At 39.5% G+C, this 20,706-nt stretch overlaps 1 protein-coding gene across 14 annotated transcripts in view; it reads right to left on the bottom strand.

The window, feature by feature from the left end:
- The window catches only part of FNBP1 (formin binding protein 1), a 108,782-nt gene that overhangs the window by 72,768 nt on the left and 15,308 nt on the right, over positions 1–20,706 (bottom strand). For 13 of the 14 annotated variants that reach the window (XM_067309265.1, XM_067309267.1, XM_067309268.1 and 10 more), the window contains exons 2-3: positions 18,464–18,548; positions 1,908–2,023 (exon numbers count right to left, since the gene is read on the bottom strand). In XM_067309265.1, coding sequence (XP_067165366.1) covers positions 1,908–2,023; positions 18,464–18,508 — 161 coding nt within the window. In that variant the 5' untranslated portion in view covers positions 18,509–18,548. The remainder of the gene's footprint in view (positions 1–1,907; positions 2,024–18,463; positions 18,549–20,706) is intronic. The other variant, XM_067309270.1, reaches the window with a different exon arrangement.

Genomic DNA, 20,706 nt, shown 5'->3' with positions numbered 1-20,706 from the left:
CAAGAAAGGTTTGCCACAGGCTGGGGAAGATATATTAAAAGCACATGCTTTTTTTTTAAATGGCCAGGACTGTTTTATCTCAATATTTGACAGGTCTACATTTTTGTTTTTCTTTGACATCTCTAACTTCTTACATGGCTCCAAATGCCATTGTATCAAATGGCTCCTCAGGGATGAATGTATTCATCCTCAAATCATACTCATGGTTGAAGGGAGAAATGCAACTATGCATGGGGAATTAAAATACAAAGAGAAGAAACAAATTGACCAAGTTTGTTTTGGAAGTCTGGTACAGAATAAGGAACACAACTCAGCAGTTTGGAGTCTCAGGATACCTTCCTGTATCTGGGACTATCTCCCACTTTCCTTAAATTTTTTGGGGGGTCTTCCTTAATTAAACTCTTCACACTTAAAATCCACCATCTCAATAAATTCAGTGGGTCTAAGATATGTTTCATTAGATAGACCAAATCACACAGATACTCTGTTGGAGTTTCCCAATCCACTCAAACTATTTCAGTTCACTCTGCCTCTGTAATTCAATCTCTTCTCATTGCCATAGGATGTGAGTGATTTGTTCCTATACAACTCATCTTCTATTTCCTGCTTGTCTGTAGCAGAACCCCCCGGGGAATCCTTGGGGCATTCCCCCGAGAAAGCATATAACCATAAAAGCAGGGGTTTAGCAACATACCAGCTCTGTGTAAATAATAGGTCACTGTGCATCTCAAAAGCAACTCTAACAGAAGCATCAAAAATTCTGTCCGATCTTTTTTCCCCTCCATGGACATTGTGTTTAGGTATACAGAGATCAACTGGAATCTCAAGTCTCAATCTCTATAAATACTGGGAAGAAGGGAGGAGCTCTGTGTATACAATCAAGTAGAAAAAGGTACAGGAGGGGCTAAGAAGCTTTAGCCCTGCACTCCCCTCCCCAGTTACCATCCATCTCCTCCTCCATCACTTCTGCCTTATCACCCTGGAACTAGCAACTGCCAGCCGTATTGCACCATGGCCTCTCTCCACAGCAGCAGGAGAGGCCACAATACGCAGTCCTAATCCCTGTTCAGGCCCCATTTCTTCCACCCCGCTTGGGAAAGTAGGGCAGGACTACCCGCTGTGGGAGCGTTCTTAGCTCCTCTTCCCTCCCCCTCCTTCCCCATTTACACTGGATCTGACCTCGAGTCATTCATTTTTGGGGTCTGGATCACATTATTTGTATTCTTACCTTGAGCTTGATGGTCCAACCAAAAAAGTAGAAAATACCTATCGGGAATTTCCAGTAATTTAGCTACTTGAGATAAACACACAGGATCTCTGCTCTGTTCAGTAGACACATCACAACAACAGTAGCAAGATTACACAGCTGTCAAAAATCAAATCATATGCTGCAATCTGGCTAATTATATTGACTAAGTTTCTAAGGGCGGAGACTGACTTTTTGACCTGCAGTTTCTCCAGCACCTGTACAACAAGAGCCTCTCTTATGAATGCAAACCCTAAACTTTAAGATAATTTGCTGTTAAATATTCTGTTGAATTCCTAAACCCCTTGGCTCCTTTGTGCAGTCCCAATTTCATGGAAAAAGTTGCAATGAAAAAGAACCCTCAAAACCTTAGCCATTAACCATGAGCAAATCATGAATAAGCCCTAGTATGCTACTCAGTCACCTAAATAAGTTTCTTTTACAAAGCGTATGATTTGTTAGCAGGGATAATAAAAGAACAGTATCTTTAATTAATTTTAGCTTTCTATTCTCTAAATGAAAGTTATTCTCCAGCTAAAAGCAATCTTTATAAACCAAATGAATTGCCATCAAAGAAATGGGGAGCTTACAGATGGGCCTGAGTAGATTTAGGGACTAAACAGATACAATTCACAGTCCTGAACTTTTTATTTCAACTTACCTAAGCTGTTTTGCATAGCTGAGTTCAATCTCTGTTCTTTCTTTTACAAACTTGACGTATTTTTCCAGAACATCAATACCCCACTGCGTGTGTTTTTCTAAGTTGTCAAACTGGTCCTGCAATGAATCAAAAAAAAAAAAAAAAAAAAAAAAAAAAAGTTTAGTCTCACTGAGCTTAGAGATAACTTAAAAATTTTCCAAAGTGCACATCACCATAAAGAATGTGCTAATATTTTCCACTATTATAGTTAGAACTTTTTGAAGCATAGGTTTTTTTAATCAACTGAAGTCTATCTTTCAATATGAGACCAATTCAGCAACATTCTTCATTCCTCATTTCTGAACCAATTTCATTTCAGAAATCCTGGCAATTCCACCGAATGCAATATTTCTAATATAAAGACATACTTAAACAGAAGATAAGAAATGGAAACTCTCACCAGCATTTTATTTTATTCTGAAAAGATAATATAAATCCCATGAATTTGAGGTCTACTCCTACTTAATAATTCTGATTTTAGGCTGAAAAATATAGATTTATACTTAAGACTTGTCAGCGTCATGCTTTAAAATATTGTTTAGAACAGCTAAACATCTTTCCACAGAACAGAATTTACTTCCCCTACAGCCTCATGTTTGTTTCTAAAATAGAAAACATGCTAACAAATGATATCACAAAAAATGATGTTAGCTATGTTTACAGTAAGTCTTCTTGTCTATCTCCATTTATATACAGATGCTACTTTGTTCTTCAAAATATTGCTGCCCTCAAAAACAGTCACACATGCTTTCATTGAAATCTTCTTCAATCAAGAGCATTCCACAAGTCAGTTTGGGATTTCCAAATGCCAGAAGAAATTAAGCAACCCTAAAATCCAGATTAATTATCCAAGCCAACTACTTATTAGTAGTAGAATTACTTAAGATTATCTTACTTTTTTCAATTTAGTTACTTCAACAGCACTCAAATTCCACATTCATCTATACCATACAGCATTTCCAAAGTTCAGGTTTCTACAATATTTGAAATGTGTTAAATTGTGATATACCAAATACTTATCTTGACAGAAGCATGATGTAAACTAGGTCTTTACTATCAGCCTGACTTATTTTGCATCAGGTCACTTTGTTTCACGTGGAATGTTAAATATAGCTTTGTACATCTGCAGTACAGAGGTTAGATTTACAATGTCTTCCAAAATCTGTACACAGCAATAGATTCGGGCAGATGCTTAGCTGCTCTAACTCAAGCTTCTGACAGATGTGATGCTTCTTTCCATCGGCCAAAGATTTGGTGCTGCGACTTTCAGTCTGTAGAGCTATCATCAAATATCATCAAACCAGTATAAACCCACTTCCTCAGATTCACAGAACAGAAATACAGAGAAGACAACTACAAAGCCTAGTACATGAATCTGTTGCCTCTAAGCAAACACCACTTTGCGCGTTGTAACAGATCTGTCTCTGAATGTAAACCAGATTGCTATCAGGAGAGATCCTACCAGCACAAGACAAAATAATCACGCATACAGAAGCTGCTACTTGCTAACGGAACTGTCCTAGCTGTATTTTGATGGGAAGAAATCAGAACCACATTGAAGGAAAACTTGCAAAATTCTACCACGAAGCGAGTTAAAACAGCAGGCAGAATGCAAGGAATAGGACACACAGGGTTTGTGCATCTGCAAGTTTGCCCTGGTTTAACACAAGGACGATTTTAAACCAGTTCAAGCAAACCAGACCAGGCTTCAGTTTAAATGAAGTTAGCTTTAGTCAACTAAAGAGGCACTGGGGGGAGTACAGCAAAAGGGCAATAGCGTAAAGTTACAGAAATAGTAAAGAACTTCTAAGACCCATGCGCCAGGAACTAAGAAAAAAGTTAAGGCCAACTGGAAAAGATTCAAAGTACACCAAATAAAATCCTGACGTCCAGCAAAATAAGTCACCCTTAAACCAAAGTAACATCTTTCAGATATAAAGAGGATGTATGCCTTCTGCAGAAAGGGAAGATGCATACTAAGCCCGTACGTATTTGCATATAGACAAACCCTTATTTCAGACAATTTCACAGCTGGGAAGAATACAAAGATGACACGGTAACATCCTGATCTGAATCGTCTGGGAAGAGGAGAAATCTGTGAAGAAACACGGTGTGCTGTCTGTAGTACAATTCCAGCACAAAGAGTCACCTTCTGCTCCCAGTTTCAAATATACAACCTCTAAATCTCTCAGATTGTGCTGGCGTCAAGCAAGCAGTGCACAGATGGCCTTTAAGATTTCTGATAAAGAGGACTCATAGTTAATCCAAAAACCTTCCCTTCCGCAACCTACATTATTTAACATAAACATATGCACACAAAATAAATACCCCACCAGGCAGCCAATTACCCCCCTTTACATGTATTCACACCTCCACCTGCCCCAACTTTGTGAAGAAAAGTCTCAGAGAGGGAAATCAACTCCCTTCGTTCCTCTAAGCAAGTTGCACCACCCTTATCAGATACACCACACTAATAGCAAGAAAGTAACTTAGCATCTTTCTGTAACCCTATCCAAAGGGGAAAGGTCAGAGTTTCCCATTAGGGTTGAATGCCTTTCAGGGAGATTTTGCCCTTTGAAAGAACTAAAACCGTGCTGACTGTACAGAAAGATAGAGCAGATTCATCCTTAAAAAGCAGTCTTGGTGATGGCTTGCCTATGGTTCTATTTGTTAAACAAAAATCTCTAAAAGTACAAATCTCTCTCACCACCACCCACCACCCCTGCCTGTATTTTCAGAGCATTATTTAGATCAGAATATGAAAAAAAACCTGAAAATGGCCCCAGGTGGCTGACTCGGTTTGATCTGTTATCCCATAGATCAGTCTGCAGGGCTGTTTCAGCGGCCTGACAAAGTCAAGTTTGGAGAAAGAAAACTCCATGATGTGCAGTGCAGAGGTGAATGCACAGTGGTGCAGCTGTCTGACAGACTAACCATGAGAAGATGCTAACTTTCTATTTATAAAAGTGAACAAAGACACTTGCCCTGCACTGAGCAGTAACCAGAAGAACCTTAACTACATAAAATGCAAGCACTGACCTCCACTATCACAAAGATGAGTCGGAATTTAGCTCCTTTCTGTAGTTTTTGCTAAATATAGGAGTTTCTGCCATTTTCTGGGCATTGAACGGTTTTGTCCAGAGTGCCATTTCACTAAACAGCCAACGCCCCACAGTTGATGTTTTTATATTGGGGTCAGTTCTCTGTTTTCGGTTCTCTTTTTCATGTTTCTTAAGGATGCACTGTGGATAAACAGAGGTCAGTAAAACTGGGAACAGCTTTGCTTGCTGAGCATGAGATTCTAAGGGAAAGACACTGCAGCCAGAGAGAGGGCCCCAACACTCACATGCCCAAATTTCATAGCTGAAGGCAGGCAAAGGCTGTATGTTAAAGCTAATGAGGCATGGGACAAAAGAGAGTACGGAACGCTTTGATCGAAAAGCGTAACCTTTAAATCATGCAATCCCAGAGTCTGTGGTACACACAGTAAATGCAGAAACTGAGCTTGTGAAAAAGGAGATTTGAAGAGCAGTTAGCAACAATACCTTGAAGCAATCAACATATTAAAGTCATTTTTAAAAAAATCTTTAAAATTTCCAGCAAAGTTTATTATGGAAATGTGTTATCATTTGGAATCTGAAAGTTAAAACAAACAAACAACTTAGCTTCTTCGTAGCAATTTGGTCTAGTTTTAGTTGCCCAAACAATAGCACTTTCATCTGTTTGCACAACAGACTGTTCTATGCATCCAAAATTTCTTAAAAGCAGCCTACTAGAAAACTGAGTGAAGTTCTTCAAACCCCCTATACTCCAGTACTATGTTTCATTGAAATTTTCACTGAACTCCAGAATCATTTCATAGCTCAAAACAATTTCTTAATTGATATTAATCCCAGCAGAAAAGAAATCATGACGAGGGCAACACTAGCAGGTAAATCAGCACCTTGGTTAACCTAAGCACTTGCAGCACTGCGTGCAATAAGCTTTTTGTACTCAAACTGTAAAACTCCAGGAGGATTTTCAAAAACAAAGATCAATAAAGTATCAATGTCCCACTGAGGACCAGTAAGAGGCTGATGGCTAGGGATGCATCTACCTTAAAAAAGGAGTAAGAGCGCAACTTGAAGATTTCTCTGTCCTAGCTCTGAAGGAGCTTGCTCTGAAATCAGGAGCAGTCTAATCACAGCAGCACACAGTGCACCATCCTTGCCAAAGGCTGGATACACATTCAGCAAGTAAAGTGTGCCACTACAGCTACACAGGGTCAGGCACCAGCTGGAAGCTGGCTCAGGTGCCTTCAAGAACTGCTGTCTCAGCTTTGGATTTCAATCTGCACATTCTCCTGTTTGTTTGTGCAGCCTCCTCATCCCTCCAGTTAGGAATGGCATTAGAAAACAAATTCCACAAGGCTTTTACGTGCTTTGAGAAGAACAAGAAAACAAGGCAGGAAGCATGACGCAGTGGTCAGGGAGAACACTCCCACCAGACCCCATGCTATGCATGTGGGGATGGGGGAGGTGGGGGGGAAGGTCACCTTGCATTTGTTTTGTTTAAAACAGAAACACTGAAGTCTTTTCTAGAAGCATTCTCTGCTTTCCTCTGAATCAGAGCCTGGCTTACACACAGAAACTCTCTTGAGCTAAATACTGCACTGACAACGGAGCCCTGTATCAGAGCAAGCTCCCACCATAGCTTTCATGTTATTGTCTATATCGTTTGGCCTTCCGGTCTGCCAAACCTCAACATTTCCTGCTCCCAAGTCTTTGTACTGACTCACTCGTTGTGCTATCAACAGCTTATTAAAAGGAGAAGTAGACTTTTGATTGACAATCAAGATGGGCAGGTAACTAAACTGCTCACAGAGCTGTAATGTATTCTTCTTCCTCAGACTCCCTGGCTTCCCCGGACAGCTATGCTAGCCAGTACGAACGCTTCCTGCCTTCCCCAAACGATGGAGGAGTCTGAATGTGTAAGCTGACCCATGTGTGGGTGGAAAACCAGAGTTTCTGACTGCAAGCACTTTGGAAACAAAACAACCCCCCCCCCCCCCCCAGTGCATTCACACTTGTTCACTGCTTAACACATTCTTGAGCAGGTATTAAAAAAATGAAGCTCAAAAGAAGAAAGAACTTCAGTCATTAATTTGAATGGGAACCGGACATCCAAATACCCGGAGGGCTTTGAAAGCTTCATCCCTAAGGCTGTGTGTGTTTCTAACTTCACTTCTATTTCCATTAATTCTCTCCCAGTATTTTACCACGGCCCCCAGAACTTCACATGCACGCATTCCTTTTGAAACTCTACTGCAAGCTTTCTACACTGACAATGCTTGGAATGGAAACAGCCATGCCTATTTGTTTTTACTCATTTTATTGTAACTGCTACTTAAAACTGGCAAATTCTCTCACTTCTCCACTGTTCTGCTGAAATCGCATTCCCCAGCGAAGGAAGCAAAGCATTTCGGGAAGAAGAAAGTTAGCCATCAAAAGAAAGCTTTCCTCCTGCTTCTAAGCCACATAACATGAAGTACAACCAATTACTGAACAATAAAGAAAAAGAAAGAAAATGTAATTTATTTGGTTTTTGAAGATGAGCTCAAAGAGCTGATGCTTATTCTTTCAAGAATGCTTTCATCTATTGTGAAATAGTTCAACTCAAGGCTCATACAAATCCTATGATGGATGGGACCTTAATTTGTCACCAGCAGGCTTCAGCATTACTATCTACTGAAACAAAGGTGGTGGGGCTCGCTCTTCCCTTCAGTTATACTTGCAGGCTCCCTGCAGTGAGACAGCATTCGCTTATGCGTTGCTGTGCTCTTCATGTTTGGTAAGCATTACTCATCAACAGAAAGGCTAATGACTTGGAGTCGAACTTCACCATACAGCCAGAGCAGAAGTTCTGCGACTGCAATTTGGTTTCTATTGTGAACAAAACGTTAGCTCCTGGGACACTGTCAGTAACTGCTGGAATTTTAACCATGTCGTCATCTGTGCAAACCTGCTCAGGTCAGATGCAGGTGGCAGACTAATATACCAGGAACCAGGCTGCACTGTCATTCTTGCTGCTGCTTTCACAGGTAGCAGTGCAGGAGTAGGGAATTAAGCATGTTAGTACAGACACAAGCAGGGAAGATAGTATGCTGCAAATTCATATGCTAATAACAGAAGAACAAAGCCTTTATATTTAGCATAATCCTTCTACATTTTTAATCCAGCAATATTATAAAAGACCCGTGTTTACTAAAGGTTAAGAATATTTGAGGACATTATACTGTCTCCCTGCGGGGAATTTCATTCTCTTTCCTCTGAAAAAAACTGTTTATCCACCCTCCTAAAAATACGATTTAAAATAGGGGAATTAAACATTAATTTTCACCTGTTTCATGCCTTCCTCCCTCACTCCCCCTCCTTTTTTTTTTTTTCTTAAACTCTCTCACCCATTTCCCCAGGAAAAAAGGAGAATTACAGTGAAGATCAAAAATATATTAGTGTTTGAATCCTAGTTTTCTTTTGCTTTTAAATTCTATGGTTTAAAAACTTAAAATTAAAAAAAAGGAATTATCAAGATGGTAATTCTTCACAGGCTCAGTTAAGTCCCATATGGCACTAGAGTGCTAGCAGGATACAACAAAATTTAGATGCACAGATACTGAGACTTGCAATGAAGCTATATGCAAATACATTAGTCTTCAGGCAAATTAATAATAAAGAAAAATTTATAAACTGTAGAATACTACTGCAAGAGCCTTCCAGAAAGCAGAGATGAGAAGAAAATACAAAAGCACTTCAGCATCTGTTGACTCACCTACTCCTGATGAAAGGCAACTTCCCACACAAAATTTGTCGGTTAAAGTTAGTGAAATCCTCAGTTAATGACAACTAAACAAACATCTGTGTTTACACATGTTAAGCATGTTAAGCATGAAATGGAGTACAGGACACTAACCTTTTGCTTCATGCAGCACAGATAAGAAGAACTAATAGCACCATAGAATACCTAAGGATGAGAAGGGGAGACCATTCCTTTTTGTTCTACATTCAAATGCTGCTGTGGTTTTAATGGTTGTTTTACAGGGGCAGTGGAAGGATGGATTACTACATCCAGTTCTCATTCACAAAACTATTTATCACATATGTTTTTCCTGTAGATTCTCCCATTCATCTGCATGCTCCACTTCATTTTATCCTGTAAGTACTGAATAAATTCTTCCTGACCTCTCACCTTAAACGGGCATAATATTTCAGCTTGAGTTAAATCAATACCTCAGAAAAATCCATCCTACTCTCCCACCTCCACTTCCTCTTAATCTCCATCCTTTAAAGTCATTCTCCCTAAAGCCTGAAATATGTTTAACTATTCTTTTATCTTTTCAGATTCACCTCAGGACTTGATCTGGACACAAGAAAATAAAATAAAACCAAGATTCTCTGCTACACCACTGGGCAACCAAGTGCATTTCAATCAAGAGTGGAAACAGACTGTTTTATGTTGAATTATCTTTTATTGCACTAGACAAACTCACCTTTAGTTGTCCTACTTATCCCAATAAACATTTGGAATTAAGCAGTTTCTGATCTACATTTCAACCATGAAATCATTCTCTTTTTAGCACTTTGCCGAAGCTGTAAAGCAAACCAAGTTCTCTAATTTTTATGTCAATTTTAATTTGGATTTAAAATAACGCTGCCCCAGTACAACAGCAAGGCCATTTGCACAGCAAAGTGCAGCACACAGACCAACCCTGCTTAATTGCTCCTGAGACCAAACACACTCATCCCCACCCAAAAAGCCACCTTCCACAAACTCAAGAGTGACCCCTCCTGCCGATTACGCAGAAGTGCTATCTCACACGCAGGTTTCGGCCATACCCTAATCCTGTCCTGACAGAAACTCCACTCATGACAAACAAGAAGTACTCCGGAAAAGAAAGCAACCTGAGCATACAGCTCAGAGAGCAGCTTTAGGAGACCAAAACGAAATTCGCAGACATGCTGAGCGAGGTCAGTTGTTCTCCCACCTACAGTAAAGCCACACAGGTCCATCATCCACTAACTAAAACGCTGAGTTTGTCTTCATGCTAGTGCAGCTTACAGCCTCGCTAGAGAAGGCAATTCACAACAGTCCCTAAAACCCAGTAGTAGGTTGCAGAGCTCCTGACAAGGAACAGCACTGCAAAACGAGAAAGACCAAGTTTTGAAAGGAGGGAAGGGGAGAAAGGGAGAGCGACTCCCACAGAAACAGCACAGGTATCTCAGTTCAGCAACGGGACACCTCCGCCTGCTTGGCAGGTCACTGGGAGCACAGCCCAACCATTGGCATTTGTGACCCACTTTAACACCTATTACGGAAGCCTTGCAAACCTGACACACACAGTTCACAGGAGGAAGCGTCCCTGTGTGAGTACAACCAGTGTCATCAGCTGCCAGGTTTTCACACACACACACGGGATGTTTAGCTCTCGGTTGAAAGCTCAAACCGTGAGCTGTACTGCTTCCTGCAGCAGGCGGGAGCCTGAGTCACTCCTGCTGCTGGGCCGCGGGTGCGGGCAGAGATTGCCTCAATGCAGCAGCTGCGCGAGGCAGGGGCAGGAGGCCGGCAGCAGCCTCGTCTGTGCTCCAGGGCTGCTCTTACCACAACAGCAAACACAGCCTTCCCCACCACAGCCCAAATCATGTTAGACCCCAAACCCTCTGCCATCCTGCAGTCAAACTGAGCCTGAGGAGAACCTCCCCCTTAGCCTGATATATCCTGCAAAGGATGTGGTGAAGCAGAACTTGTGGTCCCTCCATAGCAACTGGGCAAATAACAATGCTAACACAGCAGCCAGGAAGGAAGGTGCGAAACCTGCCATCTGAGAGGGGATGTGGTTGCTGGTACTGCAGTGGCTTTCAATGGGTGCTACGAGAGGCGAGACAACACAGGGGAATGATTAATTCTGGGGAGCAGGAAGGCAGGAGGAAGTGAATACCCGAATTGCAGTAGGACAGAGCTGATGAGCCATAGGTGACTAAAAGAAACAGAAACTGAATCAAAGGTCACTAGATAGTTTTGGACAACAAGGCTGTCCTTTTGCATACACCAGACTAGCAGGAAGCCTGGCTTTCCTAGAACAGAGAAGATTCTGATGTAAAATTCTCTGGTTACACACCCTGGTTGGCCTGGGTGGGTGAACATGTAATGCAATTCACTAGATGGATTTATGGGCGGTATTTCATTTTCATTCAAACCAATGATTTCCTGAAAAGGTTGTACAGAGGTGTTACAGACGTCACACAAGGCACCTCTTGGTATCAGTGGGAGATGCTTCAAAGAAAGTTGCATACATCTCCTACATGAGGAAATGTTCATCTTAGATGTCAAAACGCCACACTGTTGAGAAGGAATGTTTTATTTTTCTTAGAAAAAAAGGTAAGGCTCACAAAAAATACATTGTTCTCAATATCCAAAAGATACTTTTCATAGATCACCATGCTGCGGCAGCAATTCATTTCCCTCAAATAAGCTTATACGTTTTGAGGTTTGAGGCACTGCATGATTTCACCACAATGAGAACCATGTGTCAGAAGCGGACTGTTCAGAAATGAACACTCCTTTTCAAGCATACAATTCTGCTTATAAAATTCACACAAGAAATCCCAGAATGGGTTAGGGTTTTGTTTTAAAGTACATTATAACGTACAAACTACAACTCAGAAGTGAAGGATATTAGAAAGCTCTTAATGATGAAAATAATAAAGAAAACTCAACTAATGCCAGAAGTAAGGTCAGAAATACCAACTACCTTGATTAAATAACTGCATTCCAATCTCTTCCTACATGTTATTTAAATTGAAGACAAACATGCAGATGCTGCTTCTCCTTTTCATACTAGCACAATTTCATTGACTTAAATGGACCTATTCCTAATAGACACGGGGATAAACAGAAAGCAGAATCTAGACCTCAAAATCCAGATAACTTTCCTCAGAGTCGTTAGCTAAGCAAAGGCTGATAACTGCTGAAACCTACTGGGCCCCAGGGAGAGGATCCCTCCAACTCTCTCATTAGTATTAATGATACCCACACCCACAAAGCTCATTTAAAAAACAAAGAAACAAAACAAAATGAAAAACAATGCTAGCCTCTTCTTCTGCTCATCCTGGGGGAATAGGAGTGGGAAAGAGATTCAGTTTTTGCTGACAGTATCCAGAGCAGCAGACTGAAAACTGCAATGACATAGAGGTATTCACTGTTCTGTTCTGTGTTATAAACAAGAGCTTTGAAAATGAGCAGATTCTGGTGTGTATCACTCTGCTGCCAGGATGGTATAAATCATGACCAGAAACTGAGCTCCACATCTGAGCTGCTCCTGCAGGAGTTGCAGCATGGTAACAATGCTAAATATATGTTGTTGTTGTTCCACTAAGATGTTTTCAGTTGACAGTGTTGCAACTTTTCACTGCTGCCTAGCACCATCCCACTTCCCTGATTTAATACTCAGCCATTCTTTTATTCTGAAATAATTTGGACAGATGCAATTTTCAAACCAACTCCCAGTAAATCTTTTGGTGCCTGGCTATATATTGGACTAAGTGTTGACTGATTTTCATCCTCTTTTTTTCCATTCTGTGAAGCTCTCCCTTAATAATACCAGCTGTTAAAACAAAGATCAACAAGATCTCTTGCCCACGCAGTTTTCCCTTTGGGCATCTGTGTACTAATTATTAAGAATGAACTGCAGAGAGTTCCTGCTCATTGCACAAATAACTAGAATAGGAAAAATAAACAAGCCTGCTGACCAAAAAAAGCAATTCTGCCTCTTATACAATATCATACTGAGTTACAATAGTGGAATATAACTATCCACAAGAACAACACTTCAAAATGTAGTTGTCTGTGGTAATGTATTCTGGGCAAACTGGCTTTTTGCCCAACTTCTTGGTGAACCAGTGTCATACTGGATACATCATTTATAATATCTAAGTGGTTCTATGCATCGTCAAAGTAGATGATTTTGTTAATAATCTGATATCAAATCTTTTCAAATATGAAGGCTGCTCTAAGCATACAGTTTAAGAATGCCTGAATTTCAATCCCATTCCATTCACTGTCTTTAGAGGAGTTATTTGACTACAGACACACATTTATTTCTATATAAATAGATTTTATATATTAAAAAAACCCCTAAAAATCAGTGACCATGTTAAACCTTGCAAAATAAAGTCTTTGATCTCTCTCTTTAATTGTAATGCATGTGGCCTACCTTTAAAAAGAAATTAATGGTTTAACAATGCATGCCTCATATTTTCAATAATCTCCGTTAAATAAATGACCTGTCAGATAACTCAGCATGGAATTCAGCATGTGTGATTCTCCTTTCTATATAGCTGCTAATGCATCAAAGTGGTTTGGTTTTGGGGGTTTTTGTTTCTTTTGTGTTTTAAATAAGAGATAGCAGCCCTTATTCCTTTGACTCAACTTTGCCACTTTTTTTGGTTGTCAAGCGATCTGAGGACGGACTACCAACCTCCATTGCAGGCATGATGTCCTTACAGAATGTTTATGCACAAGGCTGGAAAATAAAAATGTTGTAAAATTAATTATATGATTTTGCTTAAGCAGGAGACTGCCTCCTAGAATCATTAAATGCTTTCTGCATTTTTAAATTCTGTTTAAATTGGAGCAATGGCAATACCTAGAGTCAAAAAAGTAAGATTCCCCCCGCCATCATGTGTCCCCACAGCGCTTCCCTAAAGTTCAAATCAAAAGTGAAAATCTCTCAAGCTGACCTTTCTTTTTTTTTCCCCCCTCTAAATTAAATGGAACTAGCAGCTGATAAAGAATAAAGTATTCCTTTGCAGATGGGGTTCAAAAAAGCATTTAATATCTTAAATACCATGACATCACAAATACAGTCATAGATTTTTAAAGGGCCACTTCACACTCAGGACCAAATAAGATTACTGTATGCCTGAAGTATTTCTATCTGCCACTACATTCTGTTTATAACCCAGAAATCAGATTTGGTGCTTCTGCTCTGATCCAAGAACTAGTTTGTTCCTGAAACAGGAGACATCTCAGACTCCCTTTTTTTTTTTTTTTTTTTTTAATCAGAGACATGAATGATTCAGGAAATCTAATGCAATAAGTAGAAAGACAGTTTCCCTTCTTGCAAGAAGGAATTCCAAGTACATAGCATTTTGAATGTCTGCAAACATAGGCATAATTCCAACTTAAATTTTAAGCACAAAGTTGATCTCTTCAAAATTTCTTATCAAAGCCTACTCAAAAATGCATTTCATAACTCAGTATTATCCACTTATATGCTCTATATGAGAGCAAGAAGCATAGGGGAAAAAAAGAAAGAAAGGGGGGGGGGAAAAAAAAAAAAAAGAGGTGAATTCTGGAATTAGGCCAGAAGTAAAAAATAAGCAAAGAGTTAAAGAGTAGCTAAAGAGAGACTATTTCTTAAATCCATCTACTGGGGTTTGCCACACAGCTTTTTTTTATTTTTTAATTCAGTATGACTCAATCCTCTCTACAGCTATGAAAACAGCAACAAAGTCATTCAGCTAACGTTTTGTTAAGCATTTTCCTGTTACCTGTCTATTATCATTTCCCATCTCAGCTTAACTGATAAATTCTTCAGAAAAGGGACTAACTTTTTTGTGCTGGATTTGCACAGCTCTGCAGTACTTTTTACAGTGGGGCCTTTTGTCTTTACTTAATTTGTGAGTAACAAACTAAAATAGGGTCAAACAGAAACTAATCTGCAGATTTATCATTGACATCTCTTGCCAGAGGTTGGAAACATCCATCTGCATGTCAAAGAACACACTACTGTCAAATAAAGACTCCCTGGTAACTTAAGTGCCAGGATCTTTTCTTTTGGAGTAAGAGACCATATACTCATTGTTATATGCTTAGTTCTGTTCTGTTTCTATCCAGTTTGTCCTCAGGTACTGTGGTACAACTTCCACTAACTCTAATGTGAACTCGTGTTAAATCAAAGTTTAAATCTGAGGAAAGTAATTGCATTTCCCTTAACCAAATGACCACTGCATAAAGCCTCTTTTTTGGAACAGAAGCCCCTCTCAGCTCTCACTAATAAGATCCCAGCAAGAATAAATGAATGCGGTGAAGTAGGTGGAATATAGGAGGGGAAATACTGTACAAAATGCTGACCCACCAGAAGTACACAAAGCATTTGTTCAGCAGTGACAACGAATAATTTAATCTGAGGCAAATTACCAAACAAACAATTAAATTACATGCTGCAATACAAAAGAAAGTTCTCCCACACACATTTCATGTTTGCAATGGAGTCAATAGAATAGCATTCATACAGCCAAGCCACGATGTTCTGTGGATTATGACTGAGCCATCTGAGCTACTCATTCAACACTATCTGAGATTCTCTAAGAGACATGAGAAAATTATAAGCATCTAAAGAGAAAAAGGTAAACTCCATTACACTAAACACACATTCATACAAACACAGTAAAGAGATCATGTGTCACTGAGCTTTGTAAAACAGGAGAAAGAAAGAAATGGTTTCCATACTATAAACATGACATTGAAACAGAACTACAGAGTTTTACAATGCAATTATCTCTACCATCTGTAAATCTGAAATGCCCACTAACCCATTCGAAGCAAGTGACAGCAGCAGCAAAGATACTTCAGGTCTAAGCAGTAGCCCCCCTTCGTGGGAGATGCTGCCTATGCACCTAATAAAAAGATCCCCTACTCTGAAGCAAGGATTCCCTACTTCAGGGTCCTACTCTGAGCAGTCCCTACTACATTAGACGAACCAGGCAGAAGTGGGGAACCGCAGCACAGTGAGTGAGACAAAATGGTTTGCTGAATGTCACAGAGATTCTGTAGAAAGGCCACACTGAGTCTCAACAGACAAAGTTCCAGTTCAGTATGTTAATAAAAAGATAAACTGAACTACAGTTTCTAGAAAGTAAGTAGGGCATCTACTAACTGTAAAAGCCTTCTAGCTTGGCTCTCTGCATTACCTCCAGCCTCTCAAAGTACGATAGTCGGAAAGTTTTATGAGAGCAAACCAACAATGAAATTCTCTTGTGACCAGTACAGAAGGACTTGGGAACCTCAGCATCAGGGGGAAAAAAAAAAAGTTTCACCATCCTAAACAAGCCATACAACATCCTTTCATCCTTCAGATAAGGACTGCTTCCCTCTGCAGGGATATTCTGCTCATATTCTAGACAGGCAAGTCTAGCTGAGCAAAATAATTCAGTTTGCTTGCTATTGTTAACAATAATCTTGTGTTCTCAGGTTCCAAAACAAACCATGTGAATATTTTATAACACATGCTATAATAACAATAATGATACCATGATACAGACTCCATGCCTTCACAATGCTTGAATAAATGTGCATCTTCACAATACCAGTGGGAATGACATCAGCAAACAAACTTTTCTTTATTATTATTATTAATCTAATGTTTAGACAGACATGAAAGAAAAACCTCTAAATAATTTAAGAGAGCGCTTATCAGAGCTCATAGTAAAAGCCACATATTTCTGTTTCACCAGTCTGACCATTTCTTTCCCCTGTCTCATCTCCTGGTACTGCACATTGGCCCAAGTCCAATATCATTGAAACAAGGGACAGCACTAAGTGTTTTTTAAAAAAAATCCCATTCCTAAACATCAGCGCACATGCAGCTGCAACAGCTTTACATTCACTTCTCAATTTTGAACAGACTGTCATTGCTATTGCTTCATAAAACTCGGACTGAAGTTCTGATGCAACAGATAACAAAATAATACTTCACCCATCTAGACAGCTTTCACTGAAATGTCTGGGCTCAGTCTCTCAATAAAAACATCCGTCTTCAAGACCCCCCCCCCAAAAAAAACCCAACCCTTCTAAAAAGTTTAAAGCTTTTTGAAGTTTGAAAAATCTGTTCATATCCCTCTTCTCCAAAAACTGCCACATAGAGTATTGTTTTCAAATTCTTTTGGTTTAATACACAAAGAGGAAAAATAATTTAGTTTCGTATCGGATCCACTCTGGCATTTAAATACCAATTTACAAATCTAAAATATCAGATGGAGCAATGGAAAGTACATATTAAAACATCAGGTTGATGTATTCAGTCTCACTAAAATGATGTTATATTAGTCAACCTAACCATAAAGAGAACTGTGTTTTCAACATGAATCCTAGATGGTCCACTGAGATTAAATACATATTAAAAACACACAAACGTAATGCCATTGCAATGTAATGCCATTGCCATTTAGGTAAAAAGCATTAATAGGAGCCTCATATAATAAGCTACACAATGAAATCTAGAGCACAGTGAAACTCCAAGACCACTAATACTCCCAGGAAAAGATTCTTACTAACTTTGCTAAGCATGGGATGCACAACATTTTTCAAACACAGATCTTGAAATTCTTTATAAAGCTGGCAAGGCTACGGCAGGCAGACAAGAATTTAAAACTCTCTTTTAAGGAGTTTAGAACTAACAAAGCTCTTGGTATTTTAGTGACATTGCAGACTCTTGCAACACTGAAGGCATTTAGAAGTGCTAGCAAATTAATATGCTGCACCAACTCATTTGGTGAACAATCTCATTCAGATCTTAAGCTGCTTGTCCTGTGTTCTGAATGTGTTAGCAGGCTGAAAAAATCTGAGGCGCCACAGACGTTTTCTGAAAGGGTGCTACAGTTTCTCAAGCGTAAAGCAGCTTGCTGTACTTTGGACTGCTTACGGGGACAATGATAAAAAGCATTTCCTCTTAAAGACAAAGAAAAACAAAGACCACCACATAAACCACGATGTTATTAGTTAAAGTAATAACATGAACTAGGGTTCAATGTTAATAAAAGCTTCATAATAAAAGTAATGGAGAGCTGCTGATCAAGTTTTCAGTCAGGATCACAGCACAACATGTTCTACAGAAATATTTATTAATGAAATGCTTTACTAAGACAATGCCATAGAAAAGAGTCAGAACCAGAGCAGCATCACTTGTACCTGCTGCTGTGCACAGAATACTTGTGGTGAAATTTCATGAATAAAAACTACACAGCTACACAATCCTGGTTTCCACTCTTCTCACGTTCTAGTAAGATCAAGTATAGACGACTATCACAACAACAACAACAACAAACAGAAAGGGAATGCCTACACTATAATGTGCTGTTTGTGTTTTCCTATCATAGCAATAACAAACCATAATGTATCAAAAAGGAAGACAAGCACAGTGCTGCTCTTTTCCAACCAGTATTGTGGGAGGAAATCTAACAAATGTTCGCTTTACTTCCAAAATGTAATGGATTCTCTAACTCTAAAAGTCTATTTGGAACAAACAGTGCCCACAAATTATGTGCAAATCCGTTACAAATTCACTTCCCCATAAGCCTGCTATTCAAAACAAGCAGCTGATAACATAGCAATAATGATGAATACAGCCAGTTCACTTATAAAAATACTGCAAATAGCTCAAGAGTAGACTGGCACCTTGCAAGAGAAGCATAAATATGGGTCACCTTGTAGCTGCACTGTTCCAGAAGCAGACCAGGAAACAGCGTCATGAGCAGAGTTAAGATTTCAGTCACTTGGACTAGCCCTTTCCTGAAGCAAGAGAAAAATAACAGCCCATTTTCAGTATTACTTGTGCACATTTGGTTCAACCAGAGGAGCCCGAGGGCTGAAAGGTGGAGCTCAGCTCATCCCATTCACCTGGGCAGGAAACAAACTGGCTTTCTGGTAATGTCCGAATGTCTATTCGCAATGCAACAGCCTATGAAGAGGGATGAAGCCATTTCCTACAATCCACTATTTTTGAGCATGATCATGTAGGGTCTCTCACAATTATGCCTTTAAGGAGTAGGTAATTAACTCCTTAAATGAAAAAAAGAAAGAAAAAAAAAAATTCTATCCTCTATCAGGGATGCATGAGTATTGCCCACACACAACTTTGAAAGTCTAGACCTGGAGAGTTTTAGGCAGATGCCATTACATATTGATGTTATATTTCATTTTTCCATGGTTATTTATCTGAAGGGAATGAATTAGTATATTGGACAACTAATTCTTTGAAATGCTTTTAATAGCATTAAGTAATGCAGCCATTCTGCTAAAGAGAAGCTATTTGGGGTATCTATCAGCATACTATATTGATTTTCAATTTAAGAAGATACAATAAAATAGATACCCTCTATTTTAATTTTTAACTTTGACGCAGTACAACTATTCACAAGCTTAGGATGTTACAACAAGTGAGAACTTTTTAACAAATGTATTTGCAAGAGCATATTATTATTTTTCCCCCAGACTGGAAGAGTTATGAGAGGGATATGAGAGGTCTGAGACCTGTGTACTAGTTCCATATCTGTGTGAGAAATGTGTTGCATCCTTCCAATCTTGCTTGTCTTTAACTCAGATCACACAGTCTGTAAGACAGGGCTCATCAATGTTTGGATTACACATTGCCTAGCACAACAAGAATTTTATCTCCAGCCACAACTACTATGACAACAACTCCCAGGTTCGTAACAAAAGGAAGTGGGACTTCTGGAACAGCACAACCCTTTAGCAAGTTCTCCTGCACAAAGCACATTTAACAGCTAAGAAAGGTTGAGTCCTAGAGGCTATGACAAGAATACCTGACCTGCAGCCAGGGTCCAAACAAGAACAAATCATCTGCTCCACGGCTTCTCCATGACACCCCTATTAAGCTGGAAGTCCCATTGCTATCTTCTGTCATGACAAGTGCATCACTTGCATGACCAGAATAAAGGCACACTCAACAGAAGACAAGTGCCTGCCACAGGAACACAGTAAACATGCATATCACTATCACAGAGGTGGCATGCATGTCCCACCATATTATTTAGCTTTTTGCATGCCTGCTTTTTGACCATGTGGTGGGTGCACATCCTGTGAAGTGGCCAGATCTGCAACATGCAAAGTCATTGCATGAGCAGAAATGCATTCCTGAAGTAAAGAGAACCGCTGGCAGTTGTCATGAGTGCTATATAATTCCAGTGACATGTTAAGGAAGGGATGGGAACACAGCATACTCAAATGCCTTGTCCGTGTGACCCACCTGGGACAAAAGGCTGAGCACCACTGAGCTAGGCAATACAAGTAAATATACTTCTACAAGTTTGCACATGAATGTATGGCAGGGTGAGCCCAATTTTGACAGTAAAATAAATCCTATTTCAGCAATGCACTTACTAAAACAGATGTCTAAATGCTACAAGCATTGACATCCTGTAAATTACACTGAGAAGCACTGCTCGAAAGTGTTGCTAAACGCACTTCAAATTCATTTACTATGGCAATAAGGTTGTATTAGAGTATTTAGCATCATAGTAGAAGATATCAAAGGCAAAGTGTTCTCATCTCTTGCATAAGAGGTGTCTGACTTTGACTATTACAGTTCATTCCAACAAACAAAACCTGGACAAAAAGAAGAAGAAAAAAATCACCTTTTTAGTCTTTCCATTATATTAAAATACTCCAAACCACAAATCAACAACAGAAAACAACAACAACAAAAGTGACAATTTGCAATACTCACTGTCTCACCTAAAAAAAATTCTTGAGGCTTTCCATTCCCACTTTTGTTTCCATCTTCATGTACTAGTTCCTGGAGTAGCACATAACTGCTTGTCACTTGTTTTTAAGTTAAACATAAAGCATAAACTTAAAAGTAATTTTGCTAGCATTCACTCGATGCAGCGTGCCACCCACCTCCCTCACACAACAATGCCTGTAGCAC

The sequence above is a fragment of the Apteryx mantelli genome, chromosome 21 (assembly GCF_036417845.1).
Source record: "Apteryx mantelli isolate bAptMan1 chromosome 21, bAptMan1.hap1, whole genome shotgun sequence".
Lineage (NCBI taxonomy): Eukaryota > Metazoa > Chordata > Aves > Apterygiformes > Apterygidae > Apteryx > Apteryx mantelli.
The sequence above is the reverse complement of the archived record's forward strand: the minus strand, read 5'-3'. Positions and strand labels throughout refer to the sequence as shown.